This window comes from Alosa sapidissima, chromosome 7 (assembly GCF_018492685.1).
Source record: "Alosa sapidissima isolate fAloSap1 chromosome 7, fAloSap1.pri, whole genome shotgun sequence".
In the NCBI taxonomy this organism is placed as follows: Eukaryota; Metazoa; Chordata; class Actinopteri; order Clupeiformes; family Clupeidae; genus Alosa; species Alosa sapidissima.
The window spans coordinates 27,902,314-27,923,234 of record NC_055963.1 but is presented as its reverse complement, the minus strand read 5'-3'; the positions used below and the strand labels follow the sequence as shown (position 1 = coordinate 27,923,234).

At 44.4% G+C, this 20,921-nt stretch overlaps 2 protein-coding genes across 50 annotated transcripts; one reads left to right on the top strand and one right to left on the bottom strand.

Moving 5' to 3' along the window:
• The first annotated feature begins 897 nt into the window (after positions 1-897).
• tmem240a (transmembrane protein 240a) lies at positions 898-9,339 on the top strand. The gene is made up of 4 exons (XM_042098397.1): positions 898-1,811; positions 2,198-2,304; positions 5,630-5,838; positions 8,636-9,339. The coding sequence occupies exons 1-4, from the start codon at positions 1,755-1,757 to the stop codon at positions 8,788-8,790; spliced, it is 528 nt and encodes a 175-aa protein (XP_041954331.1). The 5' UTR covers positions 898-1,754; the 3' UTR covers positions 8,791-9,339.
• On the bottom strand, positions 6,517-20,892 carry LOC121713630 (ATPase family AAA domain-containing protein 3-A-like). Of its 49 annotated transcripts, none has more exons than XM_042098365.1 (18): positions 20,608-20,892; positions 19,879-19,955; positions 18,019-18,120; positions 17,862-17,921; positions 17,173-17,242; positions 16,670-16,835; positions 16,394-16,463; positions 16,121-16,276; positions 15,921-15,977; positions 15,647-15,772; positions 15,300-15,424; positions 14,801-14,852; positions 14,614-14,684; positions 14,345-14,512; positions 13,760-13,868; positions 11,608-13,623; positions 11,509-11,532; positions 10,811-11,466 (listed from the first exon to the last, which is right to left on the bottom strand). In XM_042098365.1, exons 1-18 carry the CDS (start codon positions 20,792-20,794, stop codon positions 11,110-11,112), a joined length of 3,993 nt encoding a protein of 1,330 aa, XP_041954299.1. In that variant the 5' UTR covers positions 20,795-20,892; the 3' UTR covers positions 10,811-11,109. The 49 variants fall into 49 exon arrangements, with proteins under 49 accessions (XP_041954283.1, XP_041954282.1, XP_041954299.1 ...); XM_042098371.1 differs by having other exon boundaries at positions 10,811-11,433; XM_042098349.1 differs by adding an exon at positions 6,517-6,640 and having other exon boundaries at positions 11,136-13,623.
• Positions 20,893-20,921: the final 29 nt, after the last annotated feature.

The window sequence follows — 20,921 nt, the reverse complement described above, 5'->3', positions numbered from 1 at the left end:
GTAAGGCTATGACCATTCTTTAGGCTACATTCAGACGCGAAATTAATGTCATAATATAATGGGTAAGTTATGGGCTAGGGAAGTCATTCTCGTATTATGAGCGAAAAATAGCCTGACGAGCCAGACCCACATCAAGATGTGGATGCATTTAGATTTCTAGGCTAAGCAAGAAGGGGAAAAACGGAGGAAATAATGGGTCACTGACGTAAGGGGGGTGGGGAGGGGGCTAGGGGGGCTTAGCAGGTGCTCTCCAGGGTTCTGAAAAGTGTTGACGGATCATTTTGATTATACATTTGAACTAATGTTTAGTTGAAACGTTTTTGTGCACCAACTTATTTCAAACTTTGAACTCTAGTTTTACAGTGTTCTGGATATTTTGTCTTTTCATTTGATAAACATAGCCTACATTCCACATACTCTGACCCTGAAGAGCAATATCTCATTTTCAGGTAATGTGCATAGTTTGTTTGAGCAACATGTTACTGCAATTGCCATTTTTGATTGAAGGCTATTTTTACAAAGATGCTGAAAGAGCCTCTTCCATTTCTTAAAATGTATCCAAAATAACTATTTCCCAATAAAAGGTTGATGCACATAGTGGTTACGTTGCTGCTTTGGACTATAGAAAATTAGCTCGGCTCTGTGAATAAGCAGAACGAAATGGCGCAGAATCCAAACCAACTGCAACGAGAGAGAGATACTTGCAGAAAGAGAGAGAGAGAGAGAGAGCGAGAGAGAGAGAGAGAGACAAAGGGGACACAGGGAGAATCTGTTTCCGCGTTTTTGCAAGCGTTTTTTTACAAGCAATGTGGTTTTTATTGCGTTTACCGCTGAGTCTGACATGATGTTGAAGCTCTAAAAGTAAATAAAGTAGCCACTCCGAATTCTTGCTCACTCCTTCATCCACCAACCCCGCCCTCTCTTTCATTCTATCGTCTCTCTCACGCACAAACGCACACATACACGCACACTCACAGCCAAACGATAGAGAAAGCCTCTGGCTGTGATGGCTAAAATAAGACGGTTTAATCATGACTCTGGCTCTAGGCGGTAATGCAGATGCGGATGCCTGATCTCAACTGGATGCAAAGGAGGGAGGATCTCAGACTCATCCTCCGGCATAATCAACATTCATTTTTCTGAAGTAGCGTACATGACGCGAAGATGCAGCGGCAGACATGAAAACGCTGACCCTATAGCCTATTCTTGAAAACCTCTTCTACAGAAATAGCATTGCGAATCAGTGGAGTTATAACCAAGCATTTGATAGGGGCCTGTAGCCTACTGGACACTCCATGCTACCCACTTTAAGGACCACAGGGAAAATTGGACTGACACCGGCTCATCTGTGTTTCCTTTTTAAATTTTGAATACATTTGGAGCACAACAAAAAAATACAATAATCGCGCATTACTAATCAGGGTAGGACCAGTCTTTCCAGCTCCCTCCCACGACGTGCCCGGCACAGGACTACAGAAGCAGCGGTACGGCAGCATCAAGCCAACGCATATCTGGATGGGGGAGAGAACCGTGATCGCGAGTGTAATAAAAGGGGGACAGTGAGACCGGGCCACTCCAACCTATGCACCGTACGGACGTTTTCCAATCTGGCGAGCTCAGGACTGAGAGTCAGGTGCAGTGAGGGCGCATCAATGAGCGTCTCCTCTCGGGACAGAGAGCTCTGAGCTTATCCAGATCCATTGAAAAGACGCGGGCACGCAGGGGAAGAGGCAACGGCGAGTTAGGAAGTTTTGATGCATATGATCACAACCACCATGATTTTCATGATCCTTGGTGCCTCTGTTGTAATGGTAAGGGAATTTCCTGTATGCGCTTTTACCCTTTCACATAGAAATGCCCACCCGTTTGTCATTTTTTCAGTTTAAAAGAATTCAGCAGTCAATTGGACGGAATAGCCTAACAGAGAAGTCATGTGGCAAATAAATAATTAGCCAATGTGTAGGAAATACATTGGATCTCTATAGGTACACAGTAGCTTACCTACATCAATAATTACCTTAACTATAAATAAATAATCAAGTATCTTCCCTTCAGTATTTTTCTGTTTGTCCATTTCATAAATAATTTCTATATGCGTTTTCTGTAACTGTTCCCAAGCTATAGCTGTCTATATAGCGGTTGTTCTGTTAGAAATAGTGCTTGTCATGTCCCGGTTGACTCGAATGGTTCTTTGCAGGCGATAGCGTGTTTAATGGACATGAACGCACTACTGGATCGCTTTCACAACTACATCTTACCGCATTTACGAGGAGAGGACCGGGTCTGTCATTGCAACTGTGGAAGGTAAATTTCAGATTATTATACGAGAGGGCCTACATTTTAATTAAACAAATGTTATCATCAGGCGCAGTGGCATTTCTCCAGCCAATAATAACAGTTTCTATAGGCCTGTCGCCGGACGATTCCTGGTGCTGAACCGTTTTCTCATACACTCTAAAGCGAACATGCATCTTATAGGCTACACACTGCAAATTAAATGTAAATCCACAATTATGTAGGCCTACGGACAGTAGGCTAAAAGACTATGATGGAATGGTTATTTAATAAAACGTCAAAATGAAGTCGGAGACCGGGATTTATTTGGCCTTGGTGTTTAGGAATGGGAATCTTCGTTTCTCTGCATGGGTTTTCTGCGTATAAAGGTGTGTTTTTCTGAGGTTGCTTCACGGATATGGTACAGGCATTTCGCACTTATCTGTTTGACAAGATGAGGGTTACGCAATATTGAGTAGGCTATTGAAACAAAATAGGAAAATATTTGCACCTATTATATCACAGGCAAAGGAATACGACGAGGCTAAAGAGTAGCCTAGGCTACCAAGCGGAGTAGCTGTATGCAGGTATTAAAGCCTACTTTACAGAAACAGTTGTCTACATATTGATGAATAGGTAACCAGTGTATATGAAGAGTGAAACCTTATTTCAAACGACAAGACGGGTTGGCTATGTGAGTGCAGTGGTTCAGAGATAAGAATCATGCGTATAAACATCACTTTTCAGGGATTATGAGCTGGCTCACCTAAACTATTATCGGTTAAATTGTGTCATGGCATTCCTTGAATCTCCTATTAGCACTGTAACGATATATAATTAGGTACATGGCTAGTCTTTTTTGTCCAATAACCTTAATTTGACAATGCCGACTTGCACAAGTCAGCATTCAACCTCATTTTATTTTTACAGAGTGCTTAAAGAGTGCTACTTTATTACCTTAGTTTTCGTTATAAATATGTAAGTTAACTTAATAAGGATTAATCCGGGTCATCCTTAGTAGTTTCCCAAAGAATGCCTAGATATTCTGTCAGTAAAACAGACTGTTATCAGAATAATGACTATATTGCTGGGCTGGTGCCTTCTTGATATGGTTATTGCATAATGGATGCTCTGATTTGATGAGTATTCACACAGATGGTGTTATACACTGCCTCACATGTTTGCTCCTTGTGTGCTTACTGACTGGACACAATGAAGCAAAATTGCCTGAGGTTCACAGATTTGTTCCAAAGTGTTTCTACTTGGGTTGGCCTAAGCTCAGAAAGTTCTGTATTCTTTATATTCTTGATCAAACGTTATCTATAGCACTGTTTTTGAAGCCTTAACCTGAGCTCAAGCAAAAAATCAAGCAATAGCCATACATAGCTCAGTATTAAGCTGTGCTGTCAGGTCAACTTATTTAGCAGATACTATTCAAACCCTTGTCTTTATCAGAAGGTGTGTTTTTCTATTTTTACAGTACAGTGTATATGACCTTCCAAATATTCAGCTGCTTATACATTTCTGTTTGACTTGGAGACCTGGACCTGGACTTTTGAGATGGATATCAGAGATGTGGGTCTCTGCTGTGTAGCTTTATGTACAGTAATATAAGTCCCCCTATTTGATGACCCTGGCACAAAACTATAGCCAGTATCATTGGCCACAGATGGAAGGCCACTGAATTAACCCCTACATAGTGAGGTCACATTGTGCCTTAAAGTCAGTGACTATAACATGGCGAAGACATAACATTATGGTGAAATTCACATAATTGTCGAACCCAGTGGTTAATAACAGAATTCTCTGACATTTACCCCTCTTTAAGTTAGAGGTGAGAGGGGGATTCCATGAAAAGTGGAAACCCTGTGCTTACTTTCTGTCCACATGAGGAAAGAAATTGTATGGAGGGAAAAGTAAAAGTGCTTCTTCTGAAAGGATTTAAAAGAAAGGAACAACACCTTTTTCAATTCTATTCTATATTCTATAGAACTATTTAGCAAATCAGAAATGACAATGACTCAAAGCTTGATTAGGATTTTATGCATCATTTCAAGCAAAGAATATCTCCTTTTTACACAATGTTTTTACTCCAAATCTGGAAAGAAGGCATTGAGCATCACATAAGCACACATGTGTCTTAAAGCACACTGCAGTCTTAAAACACTACACTTCTCATTCTCATTCTGAACCTAATGAAAGAAAGAACATCTGTCCCATCAAATACTAATGTACTGCAAAAGCACCATCTTCTATTTAGAGAGGAGGAGAGGGGGAATGGGTCTTGGCCCAAGATTGCAACATCTCAGTCTTTAGTTGGGAGGGGTGGACCACACATACTAGGGAGTTTATTGAAATATGCTCTGCATATGGTAATTCTATCAGCACTTCCCACCAAATTTCAGTGCTCAGTATATCTGATATGAGTGAAGGTTCATGTATTTGCGTGTGTGTGTGTGTGTGTGTGTGTGTGTGGGGGGGGGGGGGGGGGGGGGGTTGGGGGCTACTGAAGCCTTTCTTCAGTAGCTCTGTGAGTTTTATGAGAAAAGTGACGTGAGCGTATTGCTCAAATCTGTGAATTGTGTATCGTGTACAAATGGATGCAGTTGGGTACACACACATGTTGTTGTTGTATAAGTATGCAGTCAGCGACAGATGTATCTTTACCCTGACACAGCCTCACACATGTTTTGGTTGAGACATTCTGTGTGTCACTGTGTGGAAACTCGTGTAGTGGAAACAGCATAATAATGTATATTAAGGTATAGTCTCAGCGAGCCTTTAGTTGTAAAAATGTGAGTTTGTACAGGTCAAAGAAAACTGCAACAGAGAGATAAAGCAACAGTTTCTGCAAAAGTTGAAAGTGTTCAGCAATTCATGACAAAGCAAACACGATCGGCAAGCAGTGACACACATTTGTTACATAACATTCTTCAAAGCTTTTAAAAGAAATGCTTGCGTTATTTTGTTACACTTTATACTATCGTAGCCTTTAGTAGTTCTGGCTCCAAGCAGCAGTTCCGGGCACACTTTGTTCATAGTTTTCTCTTCATGCTTCATAGGACTCCTCTTAACTGGTGTCTGTGTCTGTTTAGCTTCCTCTCGCTAAAGACTAGGGAGTATCTGTAACTTCTCATCCGAGAGAGAACGCTGGCTTTCTGACACAAGCAGATTAGTGTTTGTACCTGTCCTTAAAACCTCTCTCTTGCTCCTCTTTTCCTCTCAGTCATTTCAACATCTATTTCCTTGCTAGCCTAAACCCCCTTCAGTCCCCTCTGTGATAAATCAACTAGTCGTGTAGTAGTAGTAGTGCCTCTCAACTCCTCCTAACATCTCCACTCTCCACACATTTCAGGCACCATGTTCACTATGTGATACCGTATGATGGCGACCACTCCCTGGTGGACTCGTCGGAGAACTACTTTGTGAGCGACAGCGTGACCAAGCAGGAGATGGACCTGATGCTGGGCCTGCTCCTGGGCTTCTGTATCAGCTGGTTGCTGCTGTGGCTGGATGGGGCTCTGCACTGTGCCGTCAGGGCCTGGAGGGCCAGTCGCTACTACGGTGGGTGAGCGTTCCCGACGGGGTGGTGTTGGGGACAGACATGCTCATGGAGGGCAGAGACACACTAACAGGTTTTAACTATACTCCGGCTCTTTGTTGGCAAAAAGGGAATATTTCTCTCAGATGTGAGAGTCTATGAGCTTTATCAAAGACCCTCTTTAAATAGCAGGTGAAGCTTTAAGGGATACTGTTTATATTCAAACTGATAGACTAGACCCTATAGGGTACAAGATTGCATACTTTTATGTTAGAGTGAAAAAGAATGGGGATTTACAGACTTGGTTAAATACACTGCAATCGAAAAAAAATACAAAAGTGAATTTCGAAAAATACAAAAGGACATTTATAAACTATGCAGTCAGAGAACTTTTGGGTTGTGTGCGGCTTATGCAAACATGCAAAACAACCTATGGATTGTGGCCGTTCTCTTCCGATATTATTCCATGGCTAAGGAATTGTTGATCACTGATCACTTGATGTTGACTGATGCTAGCTAGCCATTATGGAGAAAACAACATTGGACCCTTTCGTCATCAAACTGGTGGTTTCATTAACATTCACCACACCAGCAAAAACATCACTTTGCTTTAATTAACCTTCCACTTTGCGGCATGACAACTCACATGATACACAAGGCGCGAGACCGCAAAGAACAAAATGTTGCCAGGGTCTTTGTAACCGCATAGTCCTTCAGGGGTAAGGTGATAGCCATGTTGAGACTGGGAGCTGAAGTAGAGCTTTTAGAAGGAAACACTTTCAGATTTACCATGTTCAAATATCCCACAGGGAGCCGGTTAGAGGGCTGCGCAATCCAGATACCGAGAGATGAGAAGAGGGGCAACTCACACCAAGAGAGAGAGAGAGAGAGAGAGAGAAAGAGAGAAAGATAAATAACAAGCAGATTGATGTGCAAGAACAACATAGTCCCATGACAGATTCTAGTTCAGCATATAAGGGGCATATAATATCCCACATGACAATGCTCAGAGGTAGATTGATGTGCTTATAACCATATTCAGCACTTTAAACACTGCAGTGAGCACATGCCTATGCATTCTATTCATGCATGATAAGAGCTAGCATAGCAGTATAGCATTATAAAATCACTATGCACCACTATACATCAAGCACCATGCTTTTGACGGCGTCAGGGAGTAACAAAAGGTCGGGGACTGGTGTGGAATGTGTCTCAGAAGGGATGAGGGGGATACCCCTGAAGTGGTGCAATCGCAGCAGCCTGGGAGAGTGTGACGTTGACGGCAGGTCAGGCTCATTTAGCCTCTCGGAGATGGGGAGAGAAGGTGAAGCTGATGGAGTACGATGTGGAGGCTGAAGGCAGGTGGGGGTAGGGAGAGGGTGCGAGTAGGGGTTGGGGGTTGTGGTAGCGGCGAGGGGAGATACCGCCATACCCCCACCCCCAACACCTCCACCACACACATGCACATATGCACACATCCACACTCTCGCCTGCACCCTCGCTCCTCTCTGGGTGCTATAAATAGATTGTGAGCAGCTGGAAAGAGAAGGCGAGCAAGGGAGAGACATGTGTGAGGACACACACACACACACACACACACACACACACACACACACACACACACACACAGCCGCAGATTCTCTTTCACAGAAACACACATACATACATACTGCATCTAGTGGAACACATTGATTTCTTTACCCTCTCTCAGTCTTGATTTGCATACTTTCCTTCTCCATCTTCTATACCATCTCCTTCCCATTGCAGCATATCCTTGACATAATAGAAATTGATGACTTGGCGCAAGTGCTTGTCCATCTTGTATTCTCCTATTTGAACAAAGGGTGTTTAACCCCACCCTGTTTCCTGCATTACATTACTGTTACAATTCTGTTTGAGTCCATCTCCATCGCTTTCTTTTTTCATTTCAAATCAGGGTGGAAGTAAAAAAAGAAGAAAAAAAAACTTGCCCCCTTATTCTGTTGCTCTCTGGATACCCTTCACAGCAGTCCTTGTAGATGGCATACCCATTCACTGCTATAAATAACTCTGCCCCCCACCCCCACCCCCACCCCCACCCCCACCCCCACTCTCACACACACAACCTCCCCGCCTGCCTGCAACTCCCTCCTTCCACCACTCCCCTCCCCACTTCCATCAGGGTGATGTGTAACGGGCCGTGTTGTCTGGGGAGCTCTCATCCCTCTCTCTCTTTCTCCCTCTCATCCCTCTCTCTCTTTCTCCCTCTCATCCCTCTCTCTCTTTCTCCCTTTCTGTCCCGCCACTCCTTCCTGTCAGTCTAAAGTCCCCTCCGGCAAAATTGGTGCTTTCTGTACAAGTTAAAAAAATGGACACCTCAAGAGCGAGCTCACCGCTTGTTAACGATTTTTTCCTGAAATTACGCCATAAATCTAAAATATACCATTTTTATAGTCACAGCTCAAGAGGAGGTTGCATCCCATTTTCACAACTATAGTACCTCTTACACATCTATTTAATTAACTGCTCTTCCTCTCGCCTCTACAGCAAGCTACACTAAATTGATATGCAAAGATTTATATGAAAGTAACCATGTATTTATACCTATTCCAAAAGTTATAAAAGTAACATTTATAAAGTGTAACATATAAAAATGAAATATGGACTACCCCTTAACATAAAAAAAGCAGAATGACAGGCATCTTTAATCTGGTGGAAGAAAACCCTGAGGTCTAAACAGCAAAGAGTATTATGCCCTTTATAAAGTCTGCTCCATTTTTTGGGTGTCCTACTTCTGATGTCTCGCAGCCTCATTTTGTTTCCTTTTTTCCCTGCTTCCAGACACCCCTTCCTGGTCATGGCTCCCGCAGTTCTGTAACCTGCGAGACCTGCGCAGACGTGCGCAGCTGCGGCAACTCGAGGACTCCAGCGGCAACATGGTGCACATCAAGCAGAAGCTCTACCACAACGGTCACCCCAGTCCCCGTCACCTCTGACTCTTGACAGCGTTATTGCCAAACTGCCCCATTACCAACTGCTGCCTCAGAGACCCACTGTCACTGGCCCGACACTGTCAGTACCACCTCCTGGACTCTACAATCCCCCCCTCAACACGATTCAGTATTTGAAAAAGAAAACGTCAGAAAACTAAAAAAAAAAAAAAAAAAAAACTCAAGAGGAGAATTAATTGCCACCAAAATTCTAACCTTGTTTCCATGTCCAAATATGTTTGCAGGAACAAATGATTTTTAAGGGTCTCTGTTGTACATTTTTTCCCCCTTCCTTCATTTGTTTGTTGTTGAAAACTCAGCATGCACTTTTAGAATGGGGGTTGGGGAACAGGCAGTTTCCAAATGGGGCAATGAGACTCGGGTTTCAGGTTTGTTTCTTTGTTTTTTTTTTTTTTTCCATTGAGTTTTTCCAACAGAGGGTGGATGACCTTTTTTGGGGAGGGAGTAATAATTTGGGTCTGGGTTGGTTCCATGGTTTTGTGATGGCATAGTTAGAGATAACTGCTCATGTAAATAATTATAAATATGGTTTTATGGGATTTCAAAGATAACACAGGGTTGGGGGGAGACGTAGTGGGGGGAAAGGTCACTGGCTGTAATGAACAGCGTGGGCATGAGAGGAATTATGGGGAAAAAAGACTGAGTGGTGCGAGTGGAATGGACTGCAAGAGCTTGAATAAGAGTGGAGTGATCTCTGTTACTGACTGACAAATTAGCTTTGTTACTTAGTGATAATAAATGAATGTATTAATTTTATCTGTAAATACCCGAGAGGGAAGGGAGAGACAAATTGGTGGTCAGGGTTCTCTGCGCTACATTGAAAGTTATGAAGTTTGACCCGTCATGAATTGGGAAAGAGTTCAGCACTTGCCTTGTCTTCCCTACACTGTGTCCAATAGCCCTTCCTGGTTTGCTATTTAATAACTCCATATTCAACAAGAGCAACCAGCCTGCCAGCAGAGAGAACCCTGACCTGATTTCCCCTTCCTCTCAATGTCCAGACATTGCTGTTGTGAAGATAAAATGTCTGTTTTATTAAAAGTGCCATTGAAGCACAACAGTGACACCTGTTGTTGGGACAGGTTATTTCTGATGCACTATAGCAGAAATTAAGCAAAGGAGGGGTGGAGGTGGTTAGTGTTGGCTGTAAAGACATTTATTTTCAAAAGAGGCAATAATTACATTTTATCAAAACCATTTAGACAAATCAGTTCATACCAGAAAAAAAACAAATCAAAGAAAGGCACAAATTATTTTCTGAAATCAGAAAAACACTATAACATCTGACAATAAACACATACAACCATAAATAGGATACACTGGTGACCCCTTGAGAAAAATGGAATTGAAAATTAAACTGTAAAATCAGTTTTCACATTATGACAGAACAAAAGAAAAAATCTGTTGTAACAATGAAACATACATTTCAAAGTATGGGTTTCATATAATACATGTAATTTTATCACATTACTTGTAGTTACCATGCAAGGGTAACCATGACACAGTACATAACTCAAAAAGGGCCGACTGAAAGAAAGTGAGAGAGAGGAGTGAGGAGATTCAGACAGGTATAATCACAAAAGGTGCCATGAGGGAAACGCTGACAGTGAAACCCATAATCCTTTCTGAACAGCATAAGAAAACATGCCTTCTGGATACCTTCCCTACACTAGTAGCTGGCAATATGGCAAAATGTTTCCATTTGAAAAATCTGCCTTTCCAACAGAGTAAGAGTTTCAGGCCCTGGTAAACCCACCAAGCATGTTTACATCATTTTTCGGTGGTAGATGACATTCACTGAATTTCGGAAGGCACACTGGTTTCATGTCTACTGGTCTAGGATAAAGTGGCTCATTTGTATTCAACACATAAAAAGAAACTTGGAAAAAAACTCAGGCAGTGCTGTATACGTCTGCATATATTTTCTATTGTATGCAGTAGGCTTTGATCCATGAGATATTTTGTATATCTTCCAAGTCAACAACAGTGAGAGGGGCCATTTAAGTCAGTGTTGCAATCCCTGTGTAAGGAACACAGGTAAAGTTTATTTTGAAGTGTTAACCAGGCAAAACAGGCCTCTTCCTTTCATTTGGCTGACTATAAAAAAACAATATTCGCATGGACCCCAAAACCCAACATATACACTCATCACCCCCCATAGTGAACAGACAGGTAACAATTAAACCATTTATCACCCTTAAATCAGTACCACTTCACATTCCCCAAATTATTTGTGTTGAAAATAACTGTTCTTCGCTAAATCATCTTACTGCATTACCCAGTTTCAGAAATTAAAGTCTCTATTTATGATATGGTGCATGAGCTCTTGCCTTTATCCTTTGGTTTGGGCTTGTTTTTGTCCTCTGGTTCTGTCTCAGCAGCAGGGGAAGCTGGGGTTGGTGTACCATGGGCTTCCTGAGCAAGGGCAGTGTCTGTGGAAGTTGCTGAGGATTCCATTGTGACCTCAGCCCCTGGAGCTTCTGCCTCCTTTGTGACCTCAGCCACTGGAGCTTCTGCCTCCTTTGTGACCTCAGCCACTGGAGCTTCTGCTTCCTTTGCGACCTCATCCACTGGAGCTTCTGCCTCTTTTGCAACCTCAACCACAGGAGCCTCTGCCTCCTTGGCGACCTCAGCCACTGGAGCCTCTGCCTCCTTGGCGACCTCAGCCACTGGAGCTTCTGCCTCCTTGGCGACCTCAGCCACTGGAGCCTCTGCCTCCTTGGCGACCTCAGCCACTGGAGCTTCTGCCTCCTTGGCGACTTCAGCCACTGGAGTTTCTGCCTCCTTTGCGACCTCAGCCACTGGAGCCTCTGCCTCCTTGGCGACCTCAGCCACTGGAGCCTCTGCCTCCTTGGCGACCTCAGCCACTGGAGCCTCTGCCTCCTTGGCGACCTCAGCCACTGGAGCCTCTGCCTCCTTGGCGACCTCAGCCACTGGAGCCTCTGCCTCCTTGGCGACCTCAGCCACTGGAGCCTCTGCCTCCTTTGCGACCTCAGCCACTGGAGCTTCTGCCTCCTTGGCAACCTCAGCCACTGGAGCCTCTGCCTCCTTGGCAACCTCAGCCACTGGAGCTTCTGCCTCCTTGGTGACTGGAGCCTCTGCCTCCTTGGCGACCTCAGCCACTGGAGCCTCTGCCTCCTTGGCAACCTCAGCCACTGGAGCCTCTGCCTCCTTGGCAACTTCAACCACTGGAGCTTCTGCCTCCTTTGCGACCTCAGCCACGGGAGCTTCGGCCTCCTTGGCGACCTCAGCCACTGGAGCTTCTGCCTCCTTGGCAACTTCAACCACTGGAGCTTCTGCCTCCTTTGCGACCTCAGCCACGGGAGCTTCTGCCTCCTTTGCGACCTCAGCCACTGGAGCTTCTGCCTCCTTGGAGACCACAGCCACTGGAGCATCAGCAGGCTTGGCAACAGCAGCCACTGGAGCTTCTGCCTCCTTGGCGACTTCAGCCACTGGAGCTTCTGCCTCCTTGGCGACTTCAGCCACTGGAGCTTCTGCCTCCTTGGCGACTTCAGCCACTGGAGCTTCTGCCTCCTTGGCGACTTCAGCCACTGGAGCTTCTGCCTCCTTGGCGACTTCAGCCACTGGAGCTTCTGCCTCCTTGGCGACCTCAGCCACTGGAGCTTCTGCCTCCTTGGCGACCTCAGCCACTGGAGCTTCTGCCTCCTTGGCGACCTCAGCCACTGGAGCTTCTGTTTCCTTGGCAACTTCAGCCACTGGAGCTTCTGCCTCCTTGGCAACCTCAGCCACTGGCGCTTCTGCCTCCTTGGCAACCTCAGCCACTGGCGCTTCTGCCTCCTTGGCAACCTCAGCCACTGGCGCTTCTGCCTCCTTGGCGACTTCAGCCACTGGAGCTTCTGCCTCCTTGGCGACTTCAGCCACTGGAGCTTCTGCCTCCTTGGCGACTTCAGCCACTGGAGCTTCTGCCTCCTTGGCGACTTCAGCCACTGGAGCTTCTGCCTCCTTGGCGACTTCAGCCACTGGAGCTTCTGCCTCCTTGGCGACTTCAGCCACTGGAGCTTCTGCCTCCTTGGCGACTTCAGCCACTGGAGCTTCTGCCTCCTTGGCGACCTCAGCCACTGGAGCTTCTGCCTCCTTGGCGACCTCAGCCACTGGAGCTTCTGTTTCCTTGGCAACTTCAGCCACTGGAGCTTCTGCCTCCTTGGCAACCTCAGCCACTGGCACTTCTGCCTCCTTGGCAACCTCAGCCACTGGCACTTCTGCCTCCTTGGCAACCTCAGCCACTGGAGCATCAGCAGGCTTGGCAACAGCAGCCTCTGTGGCAGCATCGATGACAGCTGGCTCCTCTTTACTTAAAGGAGCAGTCTCCACTTCCTTGACCTCTGCAGTGATGTCTACCTCCTGGACAATGGGAATGGCTGCAGCAGCCTCTTGCTCCTTGACAGCAGCAGCCTCGGCCTCCTGCACCAGTGATTCAGCCACGGCACTTCCAACGGGCGCCTCCACCTCTTTGGCAGCAGGAGCAGCAGCAGCGGCTGCTGCTTCTACGACTGGGGCTGCCTCAGCCGCCTTCACTTCAGCCATGACTGCCTCCATAACTGGGAGAATTTGCTGAATAACTGGAGCAGAGTCCTGGGCAGGTGGAAGGACCTCCTGATCCGCAGTGAATCCTATCTGACCGGGGATATCTGCCACAGCCTCTTTTGGCAAAATGACTCCCACCTTGCCAAGGCCCTCTGCGGCCCCTCCAGTATGCAGCCAGTCCATCTTCTGCATGTGTTGCTGGACTGCATCAGCGACCCGAGCATCAATCATGGCTTCTGTCAGGACCCCAGTCTCCGATGAGTATGCAGCCGCCTGGCAGGAAAAGCAAGGAGAATTCTCATTACTTCTCAAGTGCATGTGTCAGATAAGTCTTCCCGGTAAAAGCATTTTGAACTCCTAAATCTGACAGTTTAGTCAAAGACAGACACACACACAAACATCGTCTTACCTGCCAGGCCACACCAAGTTTCGATATTTCACGGCCTGACATACCATCCGTCAATTTAGCAATATCCGTACACTTCTGGCCATAGTCAAACTGTGCCAGCTTCATCCTCCTTAAGAATGAACAGAGGAGAGAGATTTATCACTTAATTGACTTTTTGGTTTGACTTTGTATGGATGTGAACTTAAGTTTCAACTGACACACTTTATTTGATCATTTTGGCCATCAGCCTCAAGAATATAATTAAAGGCAAAAATGCAACCACTGTGACATATGGAAAAACAACAGTTCTAAATCCACAAGGTTTCAATATTAAACAATCCTTTATCTTGTTGTATAGATATTCCTGTGTCAAACTACAGTGGATAAATTTTAAAACTTGGTTGATTAACTGCCTTTAACACAGAGTTAGCAGTTTGTGTAAACCGGCTCTCCCATGATACACCTAAAACATGCCAATTTCCTAACATATAATTTTGAGAAATACCTGGAACGTTAATACAGTGTACTGTACTGTCTTATTGTTGGTGTGCTGCTATGTCGGCTAAATCTAATCAGTAATCTAAATCAGTAAATCTAATCACTTACTGTCTGCCTGTGGAGGCTGGGCCCAGCACATATCTATCAAAGTAGAGCCGCACCAGCCTCTCCCTCTCTGATAGTCCAGGAAGGGCAAAGTTGACAATCTCATCAATACGGTCGTTTATGGCCCAGTCAAACTGTTCAGGCTGGTTACTGGCCAGCACCAACATAAATCTGAAGGAAGAGAGTGGATGAGTATGTTAACACTGAAACCTGGGGAGGATTATATGCTCCTTGAGGCTCTCTCCAAGATCAAAGAAGGTCAGGACACCCACTTGTTGCTCTGCTCTCCGGTGCGGTAGAGGAATGCGTTGAGGGTAGCTCGTAGGTCCTCGCTTATCTTTTCCTGTAACACAAGCACACCAACATGAGCATGACCAGTGAAACTTCACGCATGTGTAAATAATGAGAGCAACACACGGCCCCTGTGCACTTGATTGGCCACACTCTCAGCTGACTCACGGTCGATCGCTTGCGCAGGAAGGCGTCCGCTTCATCCACAAAGAGCAGGAGGCTGAAAAAGGGGGATGGGAGTAAAATAAAGAGCAATGCCTCACAGATTGTGTGCTGCTTTAACCACAGTTCACTAGGCACTGCATATGTATTTTTAACATTTGCACAAGATACAGAAAATGAAGTCCAAGTCCCATGCGCACATCCTCGAGGTTCCGTGGCATGTTATAAAAAGCATAGGACTTCCTACTGCCATTTTAGGTAAGATACCCAATCAATGAGTAAAATAAAGTGGTAGTTGTAGTCGCACACATGACAAGCGAAGACTTAGAAGTAGTTTCTGCATAGTGTCACCATCATAAATCTTAAGGCCACATCACATTAAATGAAGCATTAAAACATCTACAGAGATTATTAATTAGTGTGTGGTGTTCTACTAAAGGGTCCCTCTGTGCCATCTGTTCTGGGGAGCTGTGATTTAATGCACTTGGGCGGAGAGGGGGCTTACCCACGCTTGCTTGTGTTTGCCCAGTCAAAGACTTTATGCATAGCAGTGACACCCTCTCGGCCCATGGGTGCCACGTCTCCGCCAGTCATGATGGCGTAATCCATCCCAGAGTGCAGAGCCAGTTTCTGAGAGCCAACAGCAAAGAGAGCGCAATGAGTCATTTAACAGAGTGGACAACTAGTCACTCAAGCACATGACACACTACACACAGACACATCTTGGTTCATTTTTGCTGTTGTTTTTCTATTTGCTTGCTAATGTTAGGTTTTCTAAAAAATACCAAAACATATATTTTTATACGGGCTATTTAACAACATTAAATACAGGTGAGTTTTACACAGAAATACCTTTGCAAAGAGGGTTTTGCCAGTGCCAGGAGGTCCATACATGAGAATGTTTCTGTAGAGACCACGATTCTTGCGAGTGTTGTGTGTAGCAATGGCAATGTCACGAACACGCTCCTCCAGGGTAGGCTACAAAGCAAAAGGGGAGAGAGTAGGTCATAGGTATTAGAAATAACCTCTGCTTCTGGTCTTCCCTTGCTGGATTAAAAATAAAATGTTTTATATCTGTATAAAATGTGGTGATGCTGCCGTTTTCTGGCCTTGACTGAATACTTACACTCAGCACAACTCCCTCCAGGGCATCCTGGGCCTTGCTGAACATGCGCTTGGTTGTCTGTGAAGAGAGCAGAGGCTCAGGCTGTCAGCTGTGGCCTTTCGAGCATTTTTGTAAATAAAGTCAAATGTGCGATTTACATGGCCCGCCCTGCTGAGAGGGAGGCTTCCACTGATGCACGCTGGCCCTGCTTAGGGGATTACCTTGACAGGATGCTTTATTGCCTCGCCGGCACTAATCCTGGAGGTCTCGCGGACCAGTGAGGGCTTTCCCAGGCGCGCCTCGATGTAGCGGGCACCCACCCCTGTGGCGTTGCGAGCGGAGTAAATGCCCACTGCCAGCAGAGACAATCCTGCCACCTACAGGACGATGAGGGAATGGCAAATAAGGGTTTTTGGTGCCTCTGATGTGTTAAGTAGGAAACTTCAGTATGAAGTCAGAAATAACTTCAATGCATAATATGACTTAGCTCTTACAGTAACCGTGACTTTATCCCAGTCTGTCACAAACGCTTGAAAGCCTTCTCCAAACACAGCACCTGCAGTTCTAACGAAAATTAATAATAATCAATAAAAATGTTAAAAAGGTGAAAATATTTTATTCAACAAAGAATTGGATGTAAGATTCAGGCATAGTACTCAGATAAGGACCACTATGGAGAATAACAACTTGCTAAACATACAGTAGGGGAGATTAGAGGAAGTCATTCTGGTCAGTCACAAACTTCAGGTCGGGGAGTGTGTCCTACTCACTTGATGGACTCCAGCACAGTCTGCCTGTGCTCGGCTGCCTTCAGGCGAATCTGCTCACGGATGATGTCGGCATTATCCCGCTCCACTTTGGCGCGAGCCTGGGCCTCCGCCTCCACGCGCATCATCTCATTCTTGTGTCGGAGTTCCATCTCATGCTCAACAGTGGCTGAGAGCGAGCGAGAGAGAGAGAGAGAAAGAGGGGGAGAGGGGGAGAGAGAGAGAGAGAGAGAGAGAGAGAGAGAGAGAGAGAGAGAGAGAGAGAGAGAGAGAGAGAGAGAGAGAGAGAGAGAGAGAGAGAGAGAGAGAGAGAGAGATCACGTTAATCAACTGCCCATGGCTTTCAAACAGCCATCTCAAGCTGCATTACAAAGTAGTCCTCTGCAAATAATGTAGCTGGGACTATCTGATTAATTAAGATTAATTCAACAGTAAAATTGCATTGTTCGTAGGGTGTCCTCTACGTGGAATTTTGCTGTTGTGTTGACATGCTGAGCTTTCTATACCTCTTCGCATTGCTTCCTGTTTTTGGACTGACTCCTCCTGTTTGCGAAGAGTCTCATCATTGAGGAGTTGCTGTGATAAAAAAAGGAGAGAAAATCAAAGGAGTCAAACAAAATCACTGCATTTTTATAAGCAAAATTAATTTCTCCTTGTAGGTTTCAGTGAAAGAGATGCAGAAAGCCTGCAGCAACTTTAAAATAGGCTTGGACCACTAACTGTAAAATCTGCAGATACAACAGCTCATACAGTGACAAAAGATGATCATCACTAGGTTTGTCAACGACAAAAAAAAAGAAGAGGGTATAGCCCTTCCTAATAGTAAGGTTCTCGTAAAAAACAAACAAAACAATTTTGACAACATCAGAGAGGAAAGTGTTACAGTCTGATCCTGGACCAGCAATTTAGATAACTGTAAATTATTGCAAAATAATACAAAAATAAATAAATATTGACCAACACAGATGGACAAAAGCTGAACATGTCCCTCTGTGTTGGTCATTGGCTACCTCAGAAAACTGAAAATGCCGCTACAACACAGCTGGCAATCCAGTGGAAATATATGAGCCTTCTGTGCATAAACCGACCTGTTTGTGTTTCCTAGAATTCCTCTAGGTACACTTTCACAACACCATCACACATAATAAGGATCCATTTCAAAACAATGTTCTTGGTGAAGTAAAGCAAATTTCACCTGTTGCCGTAGCTGGTCATCATATCTCTGTCTCGCCAACTTATCTTGATACTGTGCTCTCTGGAGGAAAAAGAGACAATACGATGCAACAGTGACAAGAGTGACAACTTTAGAGGATGTTCATATTTTTAAAAGACAGACAAATCAGATTGCTCACAGCTTGGTTTTGCTTGGTCTCCTCCGCAAGGGTCTTCCTCCTCTCCTCTCCCTGGACACGGATTTGTTCGGCTTTCAGTTGCTCTACTGCTGCTTCATATTCCTGGAGTAAAAAGGCTCCTGTCAAAATGATAGTCTCCTTTCCGTTTCAACAGCATTCCCAACAGTGACAACAGTTATGGAGTGCTACAGGGCATTACATATGGAACATCATCCTGTTGGAAGACTAGGATGTCGGCAAAAAGTGAAAAATTAACAGAAAAGTGAAAAGTCAATGTCTGGATTGGCATTATCATAATGGACTTGGGACTAACAGTTACTGAAGATTAACTGTAAAGCAGGGGTCTCAAACTCCTGGCCCGCGTCCGGCCCAATTCCGGCCCGCGACGTATGTCAAAATAATAATGTAATCCGGCCCTTGAGGGTATTTTTAATTGCGACAAACAACGATACTGATAAAAATAGACGATAGATCCAAGTACGGTGACAAATCTAATTTGTAGGCTACTCTCCTCCACTACAAATATATATATATATATACAAATATATTTGCTAGACATCCAGAGCTTGATTCAAACCCAAAATTGCTGCACAAAGTTTTCAGGAAATACTTACACGCGAGAAACACGAAGACGTGCATTTGTAACGACACTATGCAGGCCATAGTTTTGCACAAAATGAAGCAGAAATAGGCCTACACCAAATGTTGAAAAACGTTCACGTGTGATGGAGTCTTAGGTAGGCTATGTTATTCACCTATTCTGATTCTGAAGGAGAATATCCTTTTGGAGATTATGATCGATCGTCTATTGACAGTGATAGTCACGGTGCGTCTGTGAATGGAGGTGCGTCTTTGCGTGTAACTTATACAAAGGTGTCCACTAAGCATACCATGCTTATTTCGACACTCTGCCCAACATAGCTTGGAGGCTGCAGTGGTAATCGATAGTGTCCGTAATGGACATGGTACAGACAGCAGGGCTAGTAGAAATAGGGCTCTGAAGAACTACAAAGTCACCCTGGATAGGAACTGATTTGACCAGGTTTATTGTAGGCCTTGTGGTTATAGGCCAGTAATAGTTTACTATTGTTGGTATAGGCCTACATCTTAGGTGTTTTCCTGTTAATTTGTTATGTGGGTAATATGACAAAAAAGAAAGTAAACCTGCTCAAATATGTTCATCCAGTATTTACTGAAAGGTGCATAATTTGAGGTGCTTGCCATCCAGTGGCAAATTAGATGGGTAAATGTACCCCCTTCATAAACTTGTGTTTATACTCAAAGATTTTTACATTTACAGTAGGACTTTATCTCTGACCACTTTCAAGCCATGGCCTTTTGAAATTTTGATATAAAAATCCAATGGTGTTGCTTTCTTAACCCTGACGCCAGGTTTAAAAAAGTTATGAGAGGAAAATATTTTTATTTGGTATGAAACACACACACACCTACCTGTTTTTATGCTTTTTTGTTTGTTTTTATAATTTGTATTAATATATATATTTCATCATTATTTTATTTATAAGCTACAAGGTTGCTAGCACAGGTGTCTAAAAATAGATACAAATACTTGCACTTTCTGTTTGTAGTTTTGTGTTTGAAAATACAGTATTTGGAAAAAACATTGCATTTTAGGAAATAGCCGTTCTTTTTTGTATTATTCTTTAACACTGATGTGGCCCTCCAATCAGATGACATTGGCAGAAGTGGCACTCAGCTCATTTGAGTTTGAGACCCCTGCTGTAAAGTATATCTTTCAAGTGAACAAATTTGGGGAAAGGGGAGAACTAAACTACTTTTCTAATCTTGCTATTTTATAATTTCTAATCTTGCTATTTTCTAATCTAATGGCATGCCCACCTTCAACTTAGTTTGATGATCCAACTGGACTGTTTGTTCTTGCATGCGTGCCAATGCCAGTGCATCTTTAGCGTGACCTTAGGAATGTTGAACAAAGAGAGATTAATAAACACATTTTTATTACATTATTCATTTACATTATTGTCAGCACACGCTGAGACTGGGTATATGATATATTAAAATTCAAAGACAGATTAAAGAGCTATATTGTGAAGGAAAGTGTGTACAATCTACTATGCTAGAAAGCAGAGTAGCGTGCAGACCACACGTGGGCTATATATGACCCTGACGACTTGTGACACATGCATGTTCCTGCCATGGTTCCTGCCCATGCAAAGACATAGGCTATAGGGTACACACTAGCGGGTGGAATGTGTCTGATTGAACAAGAGAAGCAACCTACTCCATTCAGCATGTGCAGAACAGTTTGTTCTCTCGAGTCAACCAGACACGCCCACTTGAACCCCTCTGCATCTTATGCTGTCAACCAATCCGTGCGATACCGGTTACTTTACATTAAACTTACCTATGTTTTGCATATGCATAACAATGCATAGGTTATCTTTTGTAGACCTAAACTTTACATATAGTCACATATAGTCAAGGGAACACGCTACAAAGCTTGAAAACATAAACTGGCTACCAGCAAACAAATCAACTCCATTCACATTCAGTCCAAAGTATTCCTATCTTGGAATGTATGTTAGTTGTGAAAGTCGGACTTCTTACGGGATTTATCGAGGTCTCTTGCAGCTTTAGCAGCCCTCTCCAATCCAGTAGGGTCGAAGTTACTCCACTTGTCCTTGGGTTTGTCGCCTCCACCGCTGCCCCCCGACCCCCCCTCAGGTGCAGATGGTGTCTCTTCTTCTGGCTGGGGTGTTTTGGAGCCTCTGCCCCATCCAAAGAGCCAAGACATGGTTGCACTTTCGAGTCTTGTGTTGCCGGGGGTTTGGGTCTGTGCAGCCTACAGCCCAACCAAGCGTGCACTGTTGTTTGCACGCGTGCTCCACTATTGGATTCGACGCAAGCGCAAAAAGAGGTAG